Here is a 22,016-nt window from a genome sequence, read left to right as displayed (position 1 = left end):
TGAACTCTGAAAAGGTAGAAAGTTGGCATGGTATCATCATTTTACCCACATAGCATGTGCTAAAAAGTTGAGAGGGTTACGGCAAAAATTGGATGCACTTCGTGTACAAAACGGGCAATCTCTTTCGAAGTATCAGGGTTTCGCACGAAAACTCATCTGTTACAAATGGATTTCATTTTTTTGAAATTATTTGAACTCCAGACTTTTTGTGTGTTTAAAATGCACCATTCAAAGCCACATCATCAATTTTCAACCCTTTCTGACTTCATTTGTTATTTTTCATGCATTTGCTGATTTTGAGCTATATGACCCTGAAATTGAAAAGCATTTCAAATGAACTCTGAAAAGGTTGAAAGTTGGCATGGCATCATCATTTCACCCACATAGCATGTGGTAAAAAGTTGAGTGGGTTACGGTAAAAACTGGATGCACTTCGTGTACAAAACATACAATCTGTTTCGAGGTATCAGGGTTTCATACGGAAACTCGTCTGTTACAAAGGGATTTCATTTTTTTGAACTTATTTGAACTCCAGACTTTTTGTGTGTTCAAAATGCACCATTCAAAGCCACATCATCAATTTTCAACCCTTTCTGACTTCATTTGTTATTTTTCATGCATTTATTGATTTTTTGAGCTATATGACCCTGAAATTGAAAAGCATTTCAAATGAACTCTGAAAAGGTTGAAAGTTGGCATGGCATCATCATTTCACCCACATAGCATGTGCTAAAAAGTTGAGAGGGTTACGGCAAAAATTGGATGCACTTCGTGTACAAAATGGACTATCTGTTTCGAGGTATCAGGGTTTCATACAGAAACTCGTCTGTTACAACAGGCATTTCATTTCTTCACATGTAACCATAGTGATATTCTAGATCAAAGGCATCATCATAATAGTTGTGGAGAGAAAGTCTTCACATTTTCTTCGCTTGTGTCCTTTGCTTATTTCGCCGTAACCATGGATAATCTTCGTCGATTGTCAGGGTGCTTTGGTCAGCCTTGACTTTGAAGGGAGGAATTTCATGAAACTTTTCATAATCTTCGGACATGTCTGTCTTGCCCTCCACTCCCACAATGTCTCTTTTTCCTGAAAGAACTATGTGGCGCTTTGGCTCATCGTATGATGTGTTCGCTTCCGTATCTTTTCTTTTTCTCGGTTTGGTAGACATGTCCATCACATAGAAAACTTGCGCCACATCATTGGCTAGGACGAACGGTTTGTCTGTGCACCCAAGATTGTTCAGATCCACTGTTGTCATTCCGTACTGTGGGTCTACCTGTACCCCGCCTCCTGACAGATTGACCCATTTGCACTTAAACAAAGGGACCTTAAAATCATGTCCATAGTCAAGTTCCCATATGTACACTATGTGACCATAATATGTGTCCTTTATCCTCTTGGTTGCTGCATCAAAGTGGACACCGATGTTTTGGTTGGTGCTCTTTGGATCTTGGGCGATCGTGTAAAATGTATTCCCATTTATCTCATATCCTTTGTAAGTCAATACAGTCGAAGATGGTCCCCTGGACAACAAGTACAGCTCATCACAAATAGTGTTGTCACCTCTGAGACGTGTTTCCAAACAACTGTCGAAAGTCCTGATGTGTTCACATGTAATCCAGTCGTCACACTGCTCTGGGTGTTTGGAGCGTAGACTGTTCTTGTGTTTATCGACAACGGGGTCACCAAGGTAGAGTTCTGTAGAACTGTGTAGTGTGCTTGAGACCAAGAATGCCCGTCCCTGCATATTATTGATTCCCCTCCAAGCAAACCTTTTCCAGTCAGTCTCCCATCATACCGCGATTTAGGGAGACCAATCTTCTTAAGGCCAGGAATGAAGTCAACACAAAACGCAATGACATCCTCTGTTTGATGGCCCATGGAGATGCTTCCTTCTGTCCTAGCGCGGTTATAGACATATTTCTTTAGGACTCCCATGAACCTCTCAAAGGGGAACATATTGTGTAGAAATACGGGGCCCAGAATGACAATCTCGTCGACTAAATGAACTAGGATGTACGTCGTGATATTGAAGAAGGATGGTGGGAACACCATCTCGAAACCGACAAGACATTGCGCCACATCACTCCTTAGCCTTGGTATGATTTCTGGATCGATCACCTTCTGAGAGATTGCACTGAGGAATGCACATAGCTTCACAATGGCTAATCGGACGTTTTCTGGTAGAAGCCCCCTCAATGCAACCGGAAGCAGTTGCGTCATAATCACGTGGTAGTCATGAGACTTTAGGTTCTGGAACTTTTTCTCTGGCATATTTATTATTCCCTTTATATTCGACGAGAAGCCAGACGGGACCTTCATACTGAGCAGGCATTCAAAGAAGATTTCCTTCTCTTCTTTGGTAAGAGCGTAGCTGGCACGACCTTCATACTGCTTTGGAGGCATGTCGTCTTTTCCGTGCAAACGTTGCAGGTCCCCCCGTGCCTCCGGTGTATCTTTTGTCTTCCCATACCGCCCAAGAAGCCTAGCAGGTTCACGCAAAGGTTCTTCGTCATGTGCATCACGTCGATTGAAGAGCGGACCTCTAGGTCTTTCCAGTAGGGTAGGTCCCAAAATATAGATTTCTTCTTCCACATGGGTGCGCATCCCTCAGCGTCATTCGAAACAGATAGTCAGCCGGGACCCTTTCCAAAGATTATGTGTAAATCATTGACCATAGCAAGTATGTGATCACCGGTATGCATGGCGGGCTTCTTCTGGTGATCTGCCTCACCTTTGAAATGCTTGCCTTTCTTTTGACATTGATGGTTGGTCGGAAGAAATTGACGATGGCCCAAGTACACATTCTTCCTGCATTTGTCCAGGTATATACTTTCGATGTCAGCTAAACAATGCGTGCATGCGTGGTATCCCTTGTTTGTCTGTCCTGAAAGGTTACTGAGAGCGGGCCAATCATTGATGGTTACAAGCAGCAACGCGTGCAGGTTAAATTCCTCCTGTTTGTCCTCATCCCACACATGTACACCGTTTCCATTCCACAGCTGTAAAAGTTCTTCAACTAATGACCTTAGGTACACATCAATGTCGTTGCCGGGTTGCTTAGGGCCTTGGATGAGAACTGGCATCATAATGAACTTCTGCTTCATGCACATCCAAGGAGGAAGGTTATACATACATAGAGTCACGGGCCAGGTGCTGTGATTGCTGCTCTGCTCCCCGAAAGGATTAATGCCACCGCGCTTAAACCAAACCATACGTTCCTTAGATCACCTGCAAACTCAGCCCGGTACTTTCTCTCGATTTTTCTCCACTGCGACCCGTCAGCGGGTCCTCTCAACTTCCCGTCTTTCTTATGGTCCTCTCTGTGCCATCACATCAACTTGGCATGCTCTTCGTTTCTGAACAGACGTTTCAACCGTGGTATTATAGGAGCATACCACATCACCTTCGTAGGAACCCTCTTCCTGGAGGGCTCGCCGTCAACATCACCAGGGTCATCTCTTCTGATCTTACCGCAATGCACCGCATACCGGGCATGCGTTCAAATCCTCGTACGCACCGCGGTAGAGGATGTAGTCATTAGGGCATGCATGTATCTTCTGCACCTCCAATCCTAGAGGGCATACGACCTTCTTTGCTGCGTACGTACTGTTGGGCAATTTGTTATCCTTTGGAAGCTTCTTCTTCAATATTTTTAGTATCTTCTCAAATCCTTTGTCAGGCACAACATTCTCTGCCTTCCACTGCTGCAATTCCAGTACGGTACCGAGCTTTGTGTTGCCATCTTCGCAATTGGGGTACAACCCTTTTTTGTGATCCTCTAACATGTGATCGAAGTTCAGCTTCTCCTTTTGACTTTCGCATTATCTCCTTGCATCAACAATGACCCGGCGGAGATCATCATCGGGCACAATATCGTCTGGTTCCTCTTGATCTTCAGCAGCTTCCCCCGTTGCAGCATCACCGTATTCCGGGGGCACATAGTTATCATCGTCCTCTTCTTCTTCGCTGTCTTCCATCATAACCCCTATTTCTCTGTGCCTGATCCAAACATTATAGTGTGGCATGAAACCCTTATAAAGCCGGTGGCTGTGAAGGATTTTCCGGTCAGAGTAAGAATTCGTATTCCCACATATAGGGCATGGACAACACATAAAACCATTCTGCTTGTTTTCCTCAGCCACTTCGAGAAAATTATGCATGCCCTTAACGTACTCGGAGGTGTGTCTGTCACCGTACATCCATTGCCGGTTCATCTGCATGCATTATATATAATTAAGTGTGTCAAAAACCATTACAGAACATCATGGATAGATAAGTGACCAAATTAATAGAAGTTCATCATCACATTAAAACCAAAGTACATACATAGTTCTCATTGAACAACATATGGCTCTCCAGAGCATCTAATTAAACCATACATTGAAACTATGTAAAACATTTCAATGCAACAACAAATGCGATCATAATCGCAACCAAGGTAACAATTGATCCAATGGCATAATGATACCAAGCCTCGGTATGAATGGCATATTTTCTAATCTTTCTAATCTTCAAACACATTGCGTCCATCTTGATCTTGTGATCATCAATGACATCCGCAACATGCAACTACAATATCATCTTCTCCTCCTCAAGTTTTTTTATTTTTTCCTTCAAGTAATTTTTTTCTTCTTCAACTAAATTTAACCTCTCGATAATAGGGTCGGTTGGAATTTCTGGTTCACATACCTCCTAGATAAATGAAATCTATGTCACATTGGTCGGCATAATTGTCACAAACAATAAATGAACCAAATAGTTATAAAAGATAATATATACCACATCCGAATCATAGGCAGGACGAGGGCCGACGGGGGCGGATATCAAAACCATCGCACTATATAATAACAAGCAATAATAAAAGTAAGAAAATTAGACAAGTATCTATCTAAAGTAAGAATTTTTTCTTTCAGAAAGAAGATAAGAACAAGAGGCTCACCACGGTGGTGCCGGCGACGAGATCGGCGCGGGCGATCGGCGGCGGTGAAGACGGGGACGGGACGTGACAGACCGGTAAACCTAGACAAATCTCGGGGAAAATGGAGCTTGGAGGTCGAGCTTCGAGAGGAGAAAGCTTAACTAGTGTGGCTCGGGCATTTCATCGAACAACTCATGTGCATAGGAGGTGAGCTAGAGCACCACAAAGCTCTCCCCTCGCCGGCCAGAAAAACCAAAGCAGTGTGGAGTGCTCTGCTGCGGCGATGGGGTATATATTTTTCTCCCTTTTCTCTTTTTTGGAAAACAAATAGAAATGTTTCTGATTCTAGACCCATCCGTTAAGCTAAACAATATATGGACTACATGAGATAGTTTCAATCCCGACGAATAAGGGTAAAAAGAAGAGTTTGCAAGCCTGGTGAGAGCTAGGTTGGACCGATTGACTGACTAACTGCCTACCTTTCACTGGTTACATCTATTGTTATCTACAACAACAAGCTAGACAAAGCGCCGTTAAGATGGTAACAATGGTTGTTGGATCACGCATGCAGGTCCTAGAGAATGAACTGCCACGGCATCGGTATCCACTTCATCTTGAAACCAGCCATGCTGGAGACACCCGCTGGCCACCGCTTCTTCATCTACCCGTCACCTCCTCGTCAGCTGGAGAGAATTAAAAGAGGATCTCTTGCCTAGGTCATTTATTTTTTGAGTGTGCTAAGGCAGCCAGACAATACCGACCCATCGGAACAGGTGGGTCGACCCAAATTTGGGTTTTGATGATTGTAATAGCCATTACCATAGCATGCACATTTGCGAGGATAGTTAGCCTCGTATTTACTGAATTATGAAATGTATTGATCAAAAATCGCCTTTCTTGTAGCTCAAAATAGAAATAAGGCTTCATGTCCAGCTTTTTTTTCTTTGAACCAATGAAATCTAGAGATTCTAATAACATGGTAAAAGTGTGTCTATCACTAAATGATGCTATTTCAAAAGACAATGTTGTGTTAGTACTCTCTAGTGTCTATTAGTTCAAAGACGATGCCAAATGATGCTATTTGGAAAGATGATGGAATTGGAACACCACGGAAGAGGAGAGCGTGAGAGGAAACTTCTTGTGGGCGAGGCGAATATGACCTCCGGTTTGTTTTTCATTACTTATTGCTCAAGTATTGTTTTTCTATCCCTAACATTATTCCTTTCTTACATTCATATATTGCGTTATTTATTTTCATATATTCATACTCCCTCCCTCTCAGCCATTCAGGTCTTTCCCATGCTTTGCCATGTCAGGCGGACGCGTGTGCGGTATAGTGGACGCGGAGGCGCACATGGTCCACGTGGGCGCACAAGCCTGGCACCCCGCAGACACCCGCCAACCACCGCTTCTCCCACCCATGTTGCCTCCTTGCCAGGAAGGGCAGGCCATCTATCTCCCTATATCACATGTGTCTGTCCAATGCTTTTCTTCCTAATATATTTATTTTTCTTCCCTTTTTCGTTTTTTGAAAATAAAGAGAAATGTTTCTGATTCCAGACCAAGCTAGACTGTACACGTGAAAATCACGATGCACGACAAGAAGATCACATAACATAGAAGATAGTTTCAACTCCGACAAATAAGGCTACACTAGTAGAAAAAGGGCTTTTGTCCCGGTTTATAAGGGCCTTTAGTCCCGGTTCTGGAACCGGGACTAAAGGGTCGTTATTAAAGCCTCCCCCTTTAGTCCCGGTTCTTACACGAACCGGGACTAAAGGCCGTCCACGTGGCCGCAGCCTGGAGCTCCACCTTTGTTACCAACCGGGACTAAAGGAAATTTTATGATTTTTTTTCCATTTTTTTGAATTTTTTTGAATTTTTTTTGAATTTTCAAATTTCTGAATTATTTTAACCTCTAACCTCTAATCACCACCCCTCATCACTGCTCAATTTAACCTCTAATCACCCCTCATCATTGCAAATCATCTAACTTCCCGGACGGTCACCCATCCTCTCACTACTCCAGCCTGAGCATGCTTAACTTCCAGGTTCTATTCTCCCTCGTTTCCAAGTCTGCACTTGTTGTTTTCCTGACAATAGTAAGATGTCAATCCTATTAACCCTCAGGAATTTAGCTTGAGCATGAAGTCACACATTTCACTGTTTGAGTTTGAAACTATTGTTTTAAAAAACAATAATTATTTATTAACACTAATATTTCTTGAATAAGTAGTTTGACCATAGTTTGACCATAGTTTGACCAAAATTCAAAAAAACTGAAATAATTATTTAGTAACACTAATATTTCTTGTATAATTAGTTTGACCATTGTTTGACCACAGTTTGACCAGATTTGAGCAAAATTCAAAAAAACTGAAATAATTATTTAGTAGCACTAATATTTCTTGAATAAGTAGTTTGACCATAGTTTGACCACAGTTTGACCAGATTTGACCAAAATTCAAAAAAACTGAAATAATTATTTAGGAGCACTAATATTCTTGAATAATTAGTTTGGCCATTGTTTGACCACAGTTTGACCACAGTTTGACCAGATTTGACCAAAATTCAAAAAAACTGAAATAATTATTTAGTAACACTAATATTCTTGAATAATTATTTAGTAACACTAATACTTCTTGAATAAGTAGTTTGACCATAGTTTGATCAGATTTAACAAAAATTCAAAAAACTGAAATTTGAGCTTAACTTTTTTTCCTTTTCGAATTTGAGGATTCTAAAGTTTTGCAAACAAGCCGTAGGCAGTCAAAATCGGATGCGGATTTTCGTGCTGAACATTTTGATATATTATATGTTTTTCTGACATCGTATGCAAAAGTTATAGCCGTTTTACATTTTCCCTACACTTTTTGCAAAACATGTCCAAATTTAAGTTTTTAAATTTTCCTAACTAGTACATGTAGTAACATAACTACATCAGGAAGGATTTTAATTTTTGAAGTTTTTATCATTTTCTTTTGCTTTTTACAAAACTGAAAAGGCGATCCACTTGGGGGGGGGGGGGTAGAGTTTGAAAATGGGACCTTTAGTACCGGTTCGTGCCATGAACCGGTACTAATGCATGTTCCTTCCAGCTAGAAAGAAGAGTTTGCCAGCCTGGTGAGAGCTAGCTTGGACTGACTGCCTACCTGCCTTTCGCAGGTTACAACTGTTATCTACAATAAGCTAGACGGAGCGCCATTCCGATTATGGTAACAATGGTCATGCATGTTCCTAGACGATGAAGTGCCACGGCATCATTACGCCCTTCATCCGGTAGTTGTCGGGGATCTCCATGAGCCAGGAGTACCGTGCACCAACCACACCTGAAACCAGAGGATGTTTTCGTCAGCGAGCAGAAGCAAGCAACTAGATGTTCTTCATAAACTGAATTCATGACTGGAAGAAAACACTCACCAGCTATGTTTGAGAACCGAGAGTCGCCGTAGTATGCACAGTCCCTGCCAGCAGCACTGTTGTAAGGTGGTCCCATCACGTCGAGAAGAGCGCAAGTGGTAAGCACCGTGAAGCAGTGCAGGTTAACTCCATTTTCAGGGTACAGAACCATGGTCTCGGCTGAAGCGTCAACAACAGTGTTTGTGTTTATCTTTGCTTGACGAGCCCCTGAAGTGAGTGGCCAGGACAAGAAGTAGATCAGCAAATGATTTGTTAGCGGCTGGAGCATTGCTAAAGAAAAGAAGGAAATAGAGGAACATGGAATGAAACTACGAACTTACCATCCGAGGTGGTGAGCACATTAGCACCACCCTCTGAGTTACTTCTAGCCCAGTCATACGAATTAAGGTGCATGGAACCATAGAGTATCTTCATGAAGATGGTCATCCCGGGTTGGTTGTGCAGAGGAATGACAACATGCTTGGGTAAACAGAAGATACTAAACTAGTTACCCGCAACAACTAGGTAGATGAAGCGCCATTCAGATGGTAACAATTGTTGTTGGATCACGCATGCAGGTCGAAGACGACGAACCGCCACGACATCGGTCTGCACTTCATCTGGAAACCATCCACACTAGAGACACCCGCCGGCCACTACTTCTCCCACAGCCCGTCGCCTACTTGCTAGCCGGAAAAATTAAAAGAGGATCTCCTGCCTAGATATCTCTTTCTTTGAGTGTGTCATGGCAGCCGAACACCACGGACCCACCGGAACAGGTGGGTCGACCCAAATTTGGGTTGCAATGGTTGTAACAGCCATTACCATGGCATGCGCATTTGTGAGGATAGTTAGCCTCGCGTATATAGAATTATGAAGTGTATTTATAAAAAATTGCCTTTCTTCATGCTCGAAATAGAAATGAGGCCGCATGTACACCTTATTTTTCTTTGAACCGATAAAATCTAGAGATTCTAATAACATGCTAAATGTGTGTCTACCACTAACTGATGCTATTATAAAGACAATGTTGTATCACTACTCTCTAGAGTCTATTGGTTCAAATACTATGCTAAATGAAGCTATTTGGAAAATCGATGGAATTGGAACACAATGGAGGAGGAGAGCGCGAGAGGAAACTTCTTCCTGTGGGTGAGGCGGATACTACCTCTGGTTTCGTTCTAATTATTTATTGCTCAAGTATTCTTTTTCTATCCCTAACATTATTCCTTCTTTACTTTCATTTATTGGGTTATTTATTTGCATATATTCTTACTCCCTCCCTCTCAGCTGCTTGGATCTCTCCCAAGCTTCGCCAGGTCAGGCGGACGTGCATGGAGTAAAATGGACACTGAGGCAAGCGTGTTCCACGTGGGCGCGCAAGCCTGCCACGCTACACACACCCGCCAGGCGCCGCTTCTCCCACCCGTGTTGCCTCCTCACCAGGAAGGGCAGGCCATCTATCACCCTACAACACATGTGTCTGTCCAATGTTTTCCTTCCCAATATATATATTTTTCTTCCCTTTTTCATTTTTTGAAAACAAACAGAAATGTTTCTGATTCCAGACTATTAGTTAAGCTAGATTATACACGTGAAAATCGGGACGCACGACAAGAAGATCATGGACCATATGAGATAGTTTCATCCTCGATAAATAATGGTAAAAAAGAGTTTGCTAGCCTGGTGAGAGCTAGGTTGGACCGACTTATAGCCAGCCTATCGCTGGTTAGAATTGTAATTATCTACATCAACAAGTTAGACAAGGCGCCGTTCAGATGGTAACAATTGTTGTTGGATTACGCATGTAGGTCCTAGACGACAAACCACCACGGCATTGGTATGCGCGACATCTGGAAACCAGCCACGTTGGAGACACCCGCTGGCTGCCAAATCTATTTTTTGAGTGTGCCAGGGCAATCGTCACCACCGACCCATCAGAACAGGTGGGTCGACCCAAGTTGAGTTCTGATGGTTGTAACAACCATTACCATGGCATGTACATTTTTGAGGATAGTTAGCCTCGTATTTATTGTATTATGCAATGTATTAACAAAAAATCACCTTTCTTCATAATCAAAATGGAAATGAGGCTGCATGTACAACTTATTTTTCTTTGAACCAATAAAATCTAGAGATTGTAATATCATGCTAAAAGTGTGTCTACCACTAAATGGTGCTATTTGAAAACACAATGTTGTGTCACTACTCTCTAGAGTCTATTGGTTCCAACACAATGCTAAATGATGCAAATTGGAAAGACGATGGAATTGGAACACAACAGAAGAGGAGAGCGCAAGTGGAAACTGCTCCTTCTGGGCGAGGCGAATACTACCTTTGGTTTCGTTTTCATTATTTATTTCTCAATTATTGTTTTTCTATCCCTAACATTATTCCTTCTTTACTTTCATATATTGTGTTATTTATTGCCATACATTCATACTCCCACCCTCTCAACCATTCGGGTCTCACCCATGCTTTGCCAGGTTAGGTGGACGCGCGTGCGGTAAACTGGACGCGGAGGCATGCGCGCTCCACGTGGGCGCGCAAGCCTGCCACGCTACAGACACCCGCCAGCCGCCGCTTCTCCCACCCGCGTGGCCTCCTCACCAGGCAGGGCAGGCCATCTATCACCCTACATCACATGTGTCTGTCCAATGTTTTGCTTCCCAATATATTTATTTTTCTTCCCTTTTTCATTTTTGGAAAACAAACAGAAAGTTTTCTGATTCCAGACCCATTAGTTAAGCTAGATTGTACACGTGAATATCGCGACGCATGACAAGAAGATCATGGACCACATGAGATAGTTTCATCCCCGATAAATAAGGGTAAAAAAGAGTTTGCTAGCCTGGTGAGAGCTAGGTTGGATTGACTTACTACCTACCTTTCGCTAGTTAGAACTATACTTATCTATATCAACAAGTTAGACGAAGCATCATTCAGATGGTCACAATTGTTGTTGGATTACGCATGCAGGTCCTAGATGATGAACCACTATGCACTAGTAGAAAACAGGGCTTTCGTTCGGGCATGGCAAGCCTATTAGTCCCGGTTCAGTCATGAACCGGGACCCATGGGGGCATTCGTCCCGGTTCGTGAGCCCAGGGGGCCGGCCGGGGACTCGTGGGCATCGGTCCCGGTTCGTATGGAACCATTTGTCCCGGTTCGAGGCACGAACCGGGACTAATGGGCCTCGCTCCTGGCCCACAACCATTGGTCCCGGTTCTTGGCATGAACCGGGACAGAAGGCCCGGATTTAGTACCGGTTCTAGCCACGAACTGGGACAAATGAGCTGCCTATATATACCCCATCGCCGCAGCAGAGCACTCCACAATGCTCTATTTTTTCTGGCCGTCGAGGGGAGGGCATTTTGGTGCTATAGCTCACCTCCTATGCAGATCAGGTGTTCGATGAAATGTCTGAGCCACACTAGTTAATCTTTCTCCTCTCGAAACTCGACCTCCGAGCTCCATTTTCCCCGAGATTTGTCTAGGTTTAGCGGTCCGTCACGTCCCGTCCCCGTCTTCACCGCCGTCGATCGCCCGCGCCGATCTCGTCGCCAGCACCACCGTGGTGAGCCTCTTGTTCTTATCTTCTTTCTGAAAGAAAAAAAATTCTTACTTCAGATAGATACTTGTCTAGTTTTGTTACTTTTATTATTCCTTCTTATTATATAGTGCGATGGTTTTGGTATCTGCCCCCGTCGGCCCTCGTCCTGTCTATGATTCGGATGTGGTATATATTATCTTTTTATAACTATTTGGTTCATATATTGTTTATGACAATTATGCCGACCAACGTGTCATAGATTTTATTTATCTAGGAGGTGGTTGAACCGGAAATTCCAACCGACCCTATTGTCGAGAGGTTAAATTTAGTTGAAGAAGAAAACAATTACTTGAAGGAAAAAATAAAAAAATTTGAGGAGGAGAAGATAATATTGGATTTGCATGTTGCGGATGTCGGCGATGATCACAAAATCAAGATGGATGCAATGCACTTGAAGATTAGAAAGATTAGAAAATATGCCATTCATATTGAGGCTTGGTATCATTATGCCGTTGGATCAATTGTTACCTTGGTTGCGATTATGATCGCATTTGTTTTCGCATTGAAATGTTTTACATAGTTTCAATGTATGGTTTAATGAATTAGATGCTTTGAAGAGCTATATGTTGTTAGATGAGAACTATGTACGTACTTTGGTTTTAATGTGATGATGAACTTCTATTAATTTGGTCACTTAATTATCTATTCATGATGTTCTGTAATGGTTTTTGACACACTTAATTATATACAATGCACGTAGATGAACCGATAATGGATGTACGGTGGCAGACACACCTCCGAGTACATTAAGGGTGTGCATGATTTTCTCGAAGTGGCTGAGGCAAACAAGCAGAATGGCTTTATGTGTTGTCCATGCCCTACATGTGGGAATACGAAGTCTTACTCTGACCGGAAAATCCTTCACACCCACCTGCTTTACAAGGGTTTCATGCCACACTATAATGTTTGGACGAGGCACGGAGAAATAGGGGTTATGATGGAAGACGGCGAAGAAGAAGAGGACGATGACAACTATGTGCCCCCTGAATACGGTGATGCTGCAACGGGGGAAGCTGTTGAAGATCAAGAGGAACCAGCCGATGTGCCCAATGATGCTGCAACGGGGGAAGCTGCTGAAGATCAAGAGGAACTAGTGCCCGATGATGATGATGTCCGCCGGGTCATTGTCGATGCAAGGACGCAATGCGAAAGTCAAAAGGAGAAGATGAAGTTCGATCGCATGTTATTAGATCACAAAAAAGGGTTGTACCCCAATTGCGAAGATGGCAACACAAAGCTCGGTACCATACTGGAATTGCTGCAGTGGAAGGCAGAGAATGCTGTGCCTGACAAAGGATTTGAGAAGCTATTGAAAATATTGAAGAAGAAGCTTCCAAAGGATAAGGAATTGCCCGACAGTACATACGCAGCAAAGAAGGTCGTATGCCCTCTAGGATTGGAGGTGCAGAAGATACATGCATGCCCTAATGACTGCATCCTCTACCGCGGTGCGTACAAGGATCTGAACGCATGCCCGGTATGCGGTGCATTGTGGTATAAGATCAGACGAGATGACCCTGGTGATGTTGACGGCGAGCCCCCCAGGAAGAGGGTTCCTGCAAAGGTGATGTGGTATGCTCCTATAATACCATGGTTGAAACGTCTGTTCAGAAACGAAGAGCATGCCAAGTTGATGCGATGGCACAGTGAGGACCGTAAGAAAGACGGGAAGTTGAGAGCACCCGCTGATGGGTCGTAGTGGAGAAAAATCGAGAGAAAGTACTGGGCTGAGTTTGCAGCTGACCCAAGGAACGTATGGTTTGGTTTAAGCGCAGATGGCATTAATCCTTTCGGGCAGCAGAGCAGCAATCACAGCACCTGGCCCGTGACTCTATGTATGTATAACCTTCCTCCTTGGATGTGCATGAAGCAGAAGTTCATTATGATGCCAGTTCTCATCCAAGGCCCTAAGCAACCCGGCAATGACATTGATATGTACCTAAGGCCATTAGTTGAAGAACTTTTACAGCCATGGAATGGAAACGGTGTACGTACATGGGATGAGCACAAACAGGAGGAATTTAACCTGCACGTGTTGCTGTTTGTAACCATCAACGACTGGCCCGCTCTCAGTAACCTTTCAGGACAGACAAACAAGGGATACCATGCATGCACGCACTGTTTAGATGACACTGAAAGTATATACCTGGACAAATGCATGAAGAATGTGTACCTGGGCCATCGTCGATTTCTTCCGACCAACCATCAATGTCGAAAGAAAGGCAAGCATTTCAAAGGCGAGGCAGATCACCGGAAGAAGCCTGCCATGCGTACCGGTGATCACGTACTTGCTATGGTCAATGATTTACACGTAATCTTTGGAAAGGGTCCCGACAGACTAGCTGTTCCGAATGACGCTGAGGGACACGCACCCATGTGGAAGAAGAAATCTATATTTTGGGACCTACCCTGCTGGAAAGACCTAGAGGTCCGCTCTTCAATCGACGTGATGCACGTGACGAAGAACCTTTGCGTGAACCTGCTAGGCTTCTTGGGCATGTATGGGAAGACAAAAGATAGACCTGAGGCACGGGAGGAATTGCAACGTTTGCACGAAAAAGATGGCATGCCTCCGAAGCAGTATGAAGGTCCTGCCAGCTATGCTCTTATGAAAGAAGAGAAAGAAATCTTCTTTGAATGCCTGCTCAGTATGAAGGTCCCGACTGGCTTCTCGTCGAATATAAAGGGAATAATAAATATGCCAGAGAAAAAGTTCCAGAACCTAAAGTCTCATGACTGCAACATGATTATGACGCAACTGCTTCCGGTTGCATTGAGGGGGCTTCTACCGGAAAATGTCCGATTAGCCATTGTGAAGCTATGTGCATTCCTCAATGCAATCTCTCAGAAGGTGATTGATCCAGAAATCATACCAAGGCTAAGGAGTGATGTGGCGCAATGTCTTGTAAGTTTCGAGTTGGTGTTCCCACCATCCTTCTTCAATATCATGACGCACGTCCTAGTTCATCTAGTCGACGATATTGTCATTCTGGGGCCCATATTTCTACACAATGTGTTCCCCTTTGAGAGGTTCATGGGAGTCCTAAAGAAATATGTCCGTAACCGTGCTAGGCCAGAAGGAAGCATCTCCATGGGCCATCAAACAGAGGATGTCATTGGGTTTTGTGTTGACTTCATTCCTGGCCTTAAGAAGATAGGTCTCCCTAAATCGTGGTATGAGGGGAGACTGACTGGAAAAGGCACACTAGGAGTGGACTCAATAATATGCAGGGACGGGCATTCTTGGTCTCAAGCACACTACACAGTTCTACAGAACTCTACCTTCGTGACCCCGTATGTCGATGAACACAAGAACAGTCTGCGCTCCAAACACCCGGAGCAGTGTGACGACTGGATTACATGTGAACACATCAGGACTTTCAGCAGTTGGTTGGAAACACGTCTCAGAGGTGACACCACTGTTTGTGATGAGTTGTACTCGTTGTCCAGGGGACCATCTTCGACTGTATTGACTTACAAAGGATACGATATAAATGGGAATACATTTTACACGATCGCCCAAGATCAAAAGAGCACCAACCAAAACAGCAGTGTCCGCTTTGATGCAGCAACCGAGAGGGGAAAGGACACATATTATGGTTACATAATGGACATATGGGAACTTGACTACAGACATGATTTTAAGGTCCCTTTGTTTAAGTGCAAATGGGTCAATCTGTCAGGAGGCGGGGTATAGGTAGACCCACAGTACGGAATGACAACAGTGGATCTGAACAATCTTGGGTACACTAACGAACCGTTCGTCCTAGCCAATGATGTGGCACAGGTTATCTATGTGAAGGACATGTCTACCAGACCGAGAAGAAGAAAAGATAAGGAAGCGAATACATCATACAATGAGCCAAAGCGCCACATAGTTCTTTCAGAAAAAAGGGACATTGTGGGAGTGGAGGGCAAGACAGACATGTCTGAAGATTATGAAAAGTTTCATGAAATTCCTCCCTTCAAAGTCAAGGCTGACCCAAGCATCCTGATAAACGATGAAGATTATCCATGGTTACGGCGCAATAAGCAAATGACACAAGCGAAGAAAAAGTAAAGACTTTCTCCCGCAACTATTATGATGATACCATGCCAACTTTGTAACAGACGAGTATGATACCATTGTCCGTTTTGTACACGAAGTGCATCTAGTTTTTGCCGTAACCCTCTCAACTTTCTTGCACATGCTATGTGGATGAAATGATGATACCATGCCAACTTTCAACCTTTTCAGAGTTCATTTGAAATGCTTTTCAATTTCAGGGTCTTATAGCTCAAAATAATTAGTAAATGCATGAAAAATGGTGCATGAAAAATAACAAATAAAATAAATAAGTAATTAGAAACAAAATAATATAAACTTTACTAAAATATATAAGTATAAAAAAATAAAATAAACTTTAATAAAATTTATGAAACTAAAATTAACAAAGTATTTTCTGTTCAAAACATTATAAGAAACCTCTAGTATTATTGAAACTAAAATCATATAAAATGGATGCAACTAAAATTATCGAAGTATTTTCTATTCAAAATCATTAAAAGCAAAAAGAATTTTCATAAAGAACTTTTTTTGATAGAAACTTTAATAGCAAAAAGAATTATCATAAAGTAAAATAAATAAGTAATTAGAAACAAAATAAAATAAAATAAATAAGTATTTTTTTGTAAGTAGAAACAAAATGAAATAAATAAAGAAAAAAAGAAAACAAAAAACTGGGAAAAAACTAAAAAAATGCCACCTACTGGGCCACGACGGCCTGAATATGACTAGAAACCCATCCATGGGCCAGGATTCAGGCCTGCAGAAGGCCTAGCAGGCCCACAAGCATAGCAGTGCAAGATTAGGCCCAGAGGCCTGCAGTTCAGAGGAGTTCAATGGAGATGGCGGAGCAGGGCTTATAAATAGGCCCTGCCGCTCCTCGGCTAGCGAGGTGGGACTAAACATCCCACCGCACCGCGGCTTTGGCAGGCGCAGGACATTGGTCCCGGTTGGTGCCACGAACCGGGACCAATGCACACCTTTGGTCCCGGTTGGTGGCACCAACCGGGACCAATGCCCCACCTTTAGTCCCGGTTGGTGCCACCAACCGGGACCAAAAGCCGCCGCTTCCCGCCCTTTGGGCTGCTGAAAAGAGACCTTTGGTCCCGGTTGGTGGCACCAACCGGGACTAAAGGGGGGCATTGGTCCCGGTTGGTGCCACGAACCGGGACCAAAGCTCTGGGTATATAACCAACACTTGTGAAAATTTTCATCTTCATCTCACAGTTGCCCCTGACGACCCCTCGACGACATCGACGCCACCATGCTGCCCCGACGCCGCCCGCCGCCCCCGCCGTCGCCGTCGCCCCCGCCCGTCGTCGCCGTCGCCCGCGCCCGTCGTCGCCGTCGCCCGCGTCCTCGCCGTCGCCGTGCCCTCGCCCGACGACGTCGCTGCGTGTCGTCCCTGCCCCGACGCGCGCCGCCCCTGCCCCGCGCCGTTGCCCGTCGCCGTCGCTCGCGCCTGTCGTCGCCGTCGCCCACGCCCTCGCCGTCGCCGCGCCCGTCGACCTCGCCCGTCGCCGTCGCCCGCACCCGTCGTCGTCGCCGCGCCCTTGCCCGATGTATTTTTTAGATATATGTATTTTTTATGTATGCTCATATATGTATGTATGTATTTTTTACATGTTTTTTGTATGTATATATGTATTTTTTTCAATTGTAATGATGTCTTAAAAATACATATATGCAAAAGTTAGATTTTTAGAAAAGTTTGTAAAAAATACATCAAGGTTAGGAAAATTTAGAATGTGCTAAATATGTCAAAAATGATGGTTAGATTTTTGTGGTTGTAAAAGAGTTAATGATGTTAATTTTTGTGGTTGTAAAAGAGTTAGGAAAATTTAGAATGTAATAAATATGTCAAAAATGTTTTTTTGTTCATAGAAAGTTTTTTGTTCATAGAAAGTTTTTTGTTAATATACAGAAAGTTTTTATATATGACTATGGATATATGAGCAATGATGATCCATGGATGTATGCATTGATATATATGAGAAACAATGTTCATAGAATATTTACCAAGTATATATGTATTTTTGTTCATAGAATTTTTTTCAATTTATATATGTATGTGGCTATAGATGGATATATATGAGAAATGATGATCCATGGAAAAGTTTTCTATATGCAAAAGTTAAATTTTTAGAAAAGTTTTACATATGTAGCTAGGAAAGGAAGAAGAAGAAAAAGAAGCAGAGGAAAAACCAAAATAAGAAGAGGAAGAAAGGAGAAGAAGAGGAGAGGAAGAAGAGGAGAAATAAAAAAGAAGAGGAAAAAAGAAGAAAAAGAAGAGGAGAAGAAGAAATGAATAGAGGAGAAGAAGAAATGAATAGAGGAGAAGAAGAAAAAATAGAAATATCTTCTCCTCTATTCATTTCTTCTTCTCCTCTTTTTTTTGTTCTTTTTTTCTTCGATCTTCTCCTCTATTCCTTTCTTCTTCTCCTCTTTTTATTTCTTCTTTTTTTTCTTCAATCTTCTCCTCTATTAATATCTTCTTCTCCTCTTTTTATTTCTTCTTCGTCTTCTTATTTTTTATCGGATATGTCGTTGTCGATATACCCCGTGTCCCGATAACTTCAACACGAGGGGGGGGGGGGTTAGACCTACCCCCTCCCCGATAACATTATTTTCCCATGTATGTATGTCGTCGTTGTCGATATAACCCCCTCCCGGATAACTTCGACCGTGATAACTTAGACCACGGGAGCACCCCCGGCCCTCTCGCTCGACCAAAACTCTCGAGGACACCCAAACCCTAGAAAAAAATGATGTCGGTCTCCTACCCCCTCCCGCCGCGCCCCTACCCTTGAAGCATTGCCGAGGCCACCCCAAACCCGGAATAAGCTAGGTCTACGTTTGCACTAATATATCCACCTGCTGTCATGTTTGTGTAATAATTGCCATGTTGTAATATTTGCAGAAACAATGGAGCACGGACGAGACGAGGAAGCAGAAGAGGTGTTGGGGGACATAATCTTAGCCGGAGGTGATATCTTTTTGTATCTTAACGACAATGATGGTCTGGAAGAAAAGGGTGAAGAAGCAGGCTACGGTGATCGAAGAGTGAAGGAGGAAAGACATGATTATGATGGCTCCGGTGACCCAATGCTGGTGCAAGAAGGAGCCCGTGGTGACGGCTCCGGTGACCCAATGCTGGTGCAAGAAGGAGCCCGTGGTGACGGCTCCGGTGATCGAACAGAGTCCGGCCAGGTAAATATATTAGTTAAGCCTGTGCTGACTAGCTAATTGATGCATTCATTGTTTTGGTATGTACACATATTAATTAACTCTCGTCTTTCTTCTTTTTTCTAGCCGTCCGGATCCAGCACAACTTCGGTAAAGAGACGAGGCCCGAAGATAAAGTTGCGCTCGGATGAAAGGTTTGAGATCACAGCAATCGCGCGCGACGGCCAACCAATTGAACCCATCCGGACAAAGGAAGCATTTGCTGCTCAGTGCGGGGTTCTTGTTATGGACAAGATCCCGATCACCATCCACCAATGGTATAAGCCTAAGAAGGAAGACCCTGAGGTGTCCTATGTCAATGATATGCAGAAAGATGATCTTTGGACTGAGCTGAAGGCAAATTTCACCCTACCGCCAGAGGAGGATCCGGAGAAGCCAGTTAAAGAGCAATTAATCAAGTATCATGCTCTTAAGAAGATGGCAGACCTATTCAGGAGGTGGAAGAATGAGCTGTAAATGTTTGTCGACAAAGAAGAGACACCAAAATTCATCGGCCAGTATGAGAAGATCAGTGATCACTGGCCCGCATTTGTGGCCCACAAGACATTGGAAAAGAGTAAGAAGATGTCAGCGACAAACAAGAAGAACGCTGCGAAGAAGAGGCTTCACCATCGCACGGGGTCAGGTGGCTACCTCAAAGCCCGACCTAAGTGGGCTAAGGCTGAGAATGATCTGCTTGATAAAGGGATCGAACCAGAGACAATGAACTGGCCAGACCGTTGCCGGACTTGGTTCTTCGGGGCTGGCGGAAAATTGGACCCTGTATCAGGGAGGTGCGTTTGGACGGACGAGCTTTTGAGAATACCAGTCAAGAGGCTTTAGCACTATATCGATGCAGTGCAGCAAGGGACGTTCGTTCCAGACAGAGAGAACGACGAGCTCACAATGGCCCTCGGGAATCCTGAGCACCCTGGACGGACACGAGGCACGCCAGGCTCCGTTCCGTGGAAGGCTGGTTTTCCGGACGCAGGCGGTTACAAAAGCCAGGAGAGGAGGAAAAAAGTGGAGCAGACCCAAATTCAGAAGCTGCACGAAAGGGCTCAAGCGCTAGAGGAACGAGACGCCAATCGACATGCCGAAACTACCCCCGAAGCTACCCCGCCATCTCAGCGGAGAAGCAATGTGGCTTCCACCGAGCTACTTCAGCCGGAGCATGTCTTGACGGCTCCTGCTAGCTACCCCGTGGATGCTATCACGGAGTCCCAACATTGCCACCTTATGACGCAATGGTAGAACTTCAAAGTCAAGGCGGCTGTTGGCTCTATTTTACCTCCTGAACCCGGCGCAACCTACCACTGCCGGCCGATTCCAGAAGGATATGCTAGGGTGATGGTGGATGAAATAATGGAGGGATTTGAGGACCTCCGGCTTGACCACCCTACCAGTGAAGGGGAGACTCGGCTGGGTTCTGCTCTGAAGACTCCATGCCTATGGCGGAAGGAGCTCATCAACCTTCCGAACTGGACGCCTCCGGCGAGTAAGGGCACTCCGCCTCCTCCTCCGGCGAGTGATCAGGGCACTCAGCCTCCTTCTCCGGCGCGTGGCGGCACTCCGCCTCCTCCTCCGCCTCCTCCTCCGGCGAGTGATCAGGGCACTCAGCCTCCTTCTCCGGCGCGTGGCGGCACTCCGCCTCCTTCTCCGCCTGCGCCGGCGTGCCAAAGCAGCCAGCCTCCTCCTTCTCCGCCTCGTCAGCAAGGGCGGAAGAGACCCGCCGCCGCTCCGGCTGCTCCGGTGTGTCGTAGTCCTTCTCCTCCGCCTCGTAAGCAAGGAAAAAAGACAGCCGCAGCCGCTCCGTCTGCTCTGCCGGCGTCTAGCAGTACAGCCAGAGGCGGGAGGCAATACAAATTTGGTCCTTCTCTGAAGACCCAGAGAAGTTACCATATGAGAGGACCGAGGAGGAAACCAGGAAGATCGTGCGAGCCGAAGTGAAAAACTTCTTTGAAGGGGTGAAAGCAAATAAACATCCACCTCCGGAGGAGAAGGTAGATCCGGTGAAAGCGAAGCGCACTCTGGCTGCCCTGACAAAACCACCAAAGTCTCCGCCGAAAGGCAACTATGAGCGCATTATTGCAAAGACATTTGCCGAAGCGGAGCGGTCGGGAAGTACTGTCAGTGATCAAAGGTTAAAAGAATGACGAGCTGGGAAAAAAATTGCCCAGCTCGGCGAACAAGCGAACCAATCGTGCCCCCCCGCTCAAGGTGTCTAGCGACATCGTCGCTAATGATCCGAGGATGGTGCCCGGTTATAGCAATCTTGGAGATTACCTGCCCGACGATGTACATTATGATATCTTGGAGGTGGACGAACACAAATACCATTACGGAAAGCCTCTCGTTAAAGATGAAAGATCTCTAATAACGATGATGCGAAGATTACATGATTGGTACATGAAAACCTGCAGAGAGTCTGGGGGGAGGGATACTTTGACGCTGAGACTTAAACCGGAGCATGACCTTGTTGGAATTGAACTGTTGAATGTTCCATTTGAGGAGTTCTTCCAGTTTTTCAATCAAAAGGCCTTCGATAGATCAACGGTCACTTGCTACTGTCTGTAAGTAGTACTACTTCTGTCATTAAGTTTCTCTATATAGGTCAGCACTTTCATTGCATGTATTTATAATTACCCTCACTATATTATGCAGATTGAAGATCGCCGAATTGAAGAAAAGACAAATCGGTGATATTGGGTTCATTAACACAAATCTCAAAGATGCAACTGAGGATAAATATCATGCCGAAAATACCGAGGCCAACTTGCTACGATCGTTGGTAATAAATGAAAACAAA

General features: G+C 44.4%; 1 protein-coding gene across 1 annotated transcript; it reads right to left on the bottom strand.

The window, feature by feature from the left end:
* Positions 1–8,162: 8,162 nt before the first annotated feature.
* LOC109764407 (plant cysteine oxidase 2-like) lies at positions 8,163–8,771 on the bottom strand. Its single transcript, XM_020323237.2, has 3 exons — positions 8,666–8,771; positions 8,346–8,552; positions 8,163–8,254 (listed from the first exon to the last, which is right to left on the bottom strand). Exons 1-3 carry the CDS (start codon positions 8,769–8,771, stop codon positions 8,163–8,165), a joined length of 405 nt encoding a protein of 134 aa, XP_020178826.2.
* Positions 8,772–22,016: the final 13,245 nt, after the last annotated feature.

Source organism: Aegilops tauschii, chromosome 1 (assembly GCF_002575655.3).
Source record: "Aegilops tauschii subsp. strangulata cultivar AL8/78 chromosome 1, Aet v6.0, whole genome shotgun sequence".
Lineage (NCBI taxonomy): Eukaryota > Viridiplantae > Streptophyta > Magnoliopsida > Poales > Poaceae > Aegilops > Aegilops tauschii.
Note: the sequence above shows the minus strand (reverse complement) of the source record. Positions and strands in the feature narration are given on the sequence as shown.

What these genes read in the sequence shown, in the direction of transcription:
- LOC109764407 (XM_020323237.2), bottom strand. Translation starts at nt 8,771, where the DNA reads ATGACCATCTTCATGAAGATACTCTATGGTTCCATGCACCTTAATTCG. An exon ending in TGTGCTCACCACCTCGGATG is followed by an intron (nt 8,553 to 8,665) that starts GTAAGTTCGTAG and finishes CACTCACTTCAG; the next exon opens with GGGCTCGTCAAGCAAAGATA. An exon ending in TCGGTTCTCAAACATAGCTG is followed by an intron (nt 8,255 to 8,345) that starts GTGAGTGTTTTC and finishes CTCTGGTTTCAG; the next exon opens with GTGTGGTTGGTGCACGGTAC.